This window comes from Plasmopara halstedii (assembly GCF_900000015.1).
Source record: "Plasmopara halstedii genome assembly, contig: Scaffold_1511, whole genome shotgun sequence".
Taxonomy (NCBI): domain Eukaryota; phylum Oomycota; class Peronosporomycetes; order Peronosporales; family Peronosporaceae; genus Plasmopara; species Plasmopara halstedii.
In genome coordinates, this window is record NW_020188424.1 from 1 (window position 1) to 396 (window position 396).

The following is a 396-nucleotide window of genomic DNA, read 5'->3' on the forward strand; positions in this document are numbered from 1 at the left end:
GTCTATCCCTTCAATCTTTAGTAATCCACTAAATACATTGAGAGACATGATCCGAGACTCTCCGCTCGTTTCGGCCCACCTGCAGTATTTATTATACCAATCAGACGTCGATGCTATTTTGATTTCATCATCTGCTTCATCACTTAGTGTCTCATGCATATTCAGAAGCCACTTCACGACGTTATTTGTTTGCTTTGCTTTGAGTTCCTTCTTATACTTCGTGAGAGGGAACGATTGCGGCTTGAATCCAGTCAAATCAACACGCGCGAGGTAGTGAAATATGTCACGACCCGCATCGATATTAGCAAGAGTATCGAAATAGTGATCGAAATATTTTTCATCACCGACACGACATTCACTAGCGACGAGACACATGTATCGACGATCATTGGCTTC

General features: G+C 42.4%; 1 protein-coding gene across 1 annotated transcript; it reads right to left on the reverse strand.

The window, feature by feature from the left end:
• Window positions 1-17: 17 nt before the first annotated feature.
• Window positions 18-375, reverse strand: PHALS_01365 (uncharacterized protein; the record flags this gene model as incomplete). Its single annotated transcript, XM_024715739.1, has 2 exons — window positions 18-79; window positions 144-375. The coding sequence occupies 2 exons, from the start codon at window positions 373-375 to the stop codon at window positions 18-20; spliced, it is 294 nt and encodes a 97-aa protein (XP_024581407.1).
• Between the last annotated feature and the right edge of the window lie 21 nt (window positions 376-396).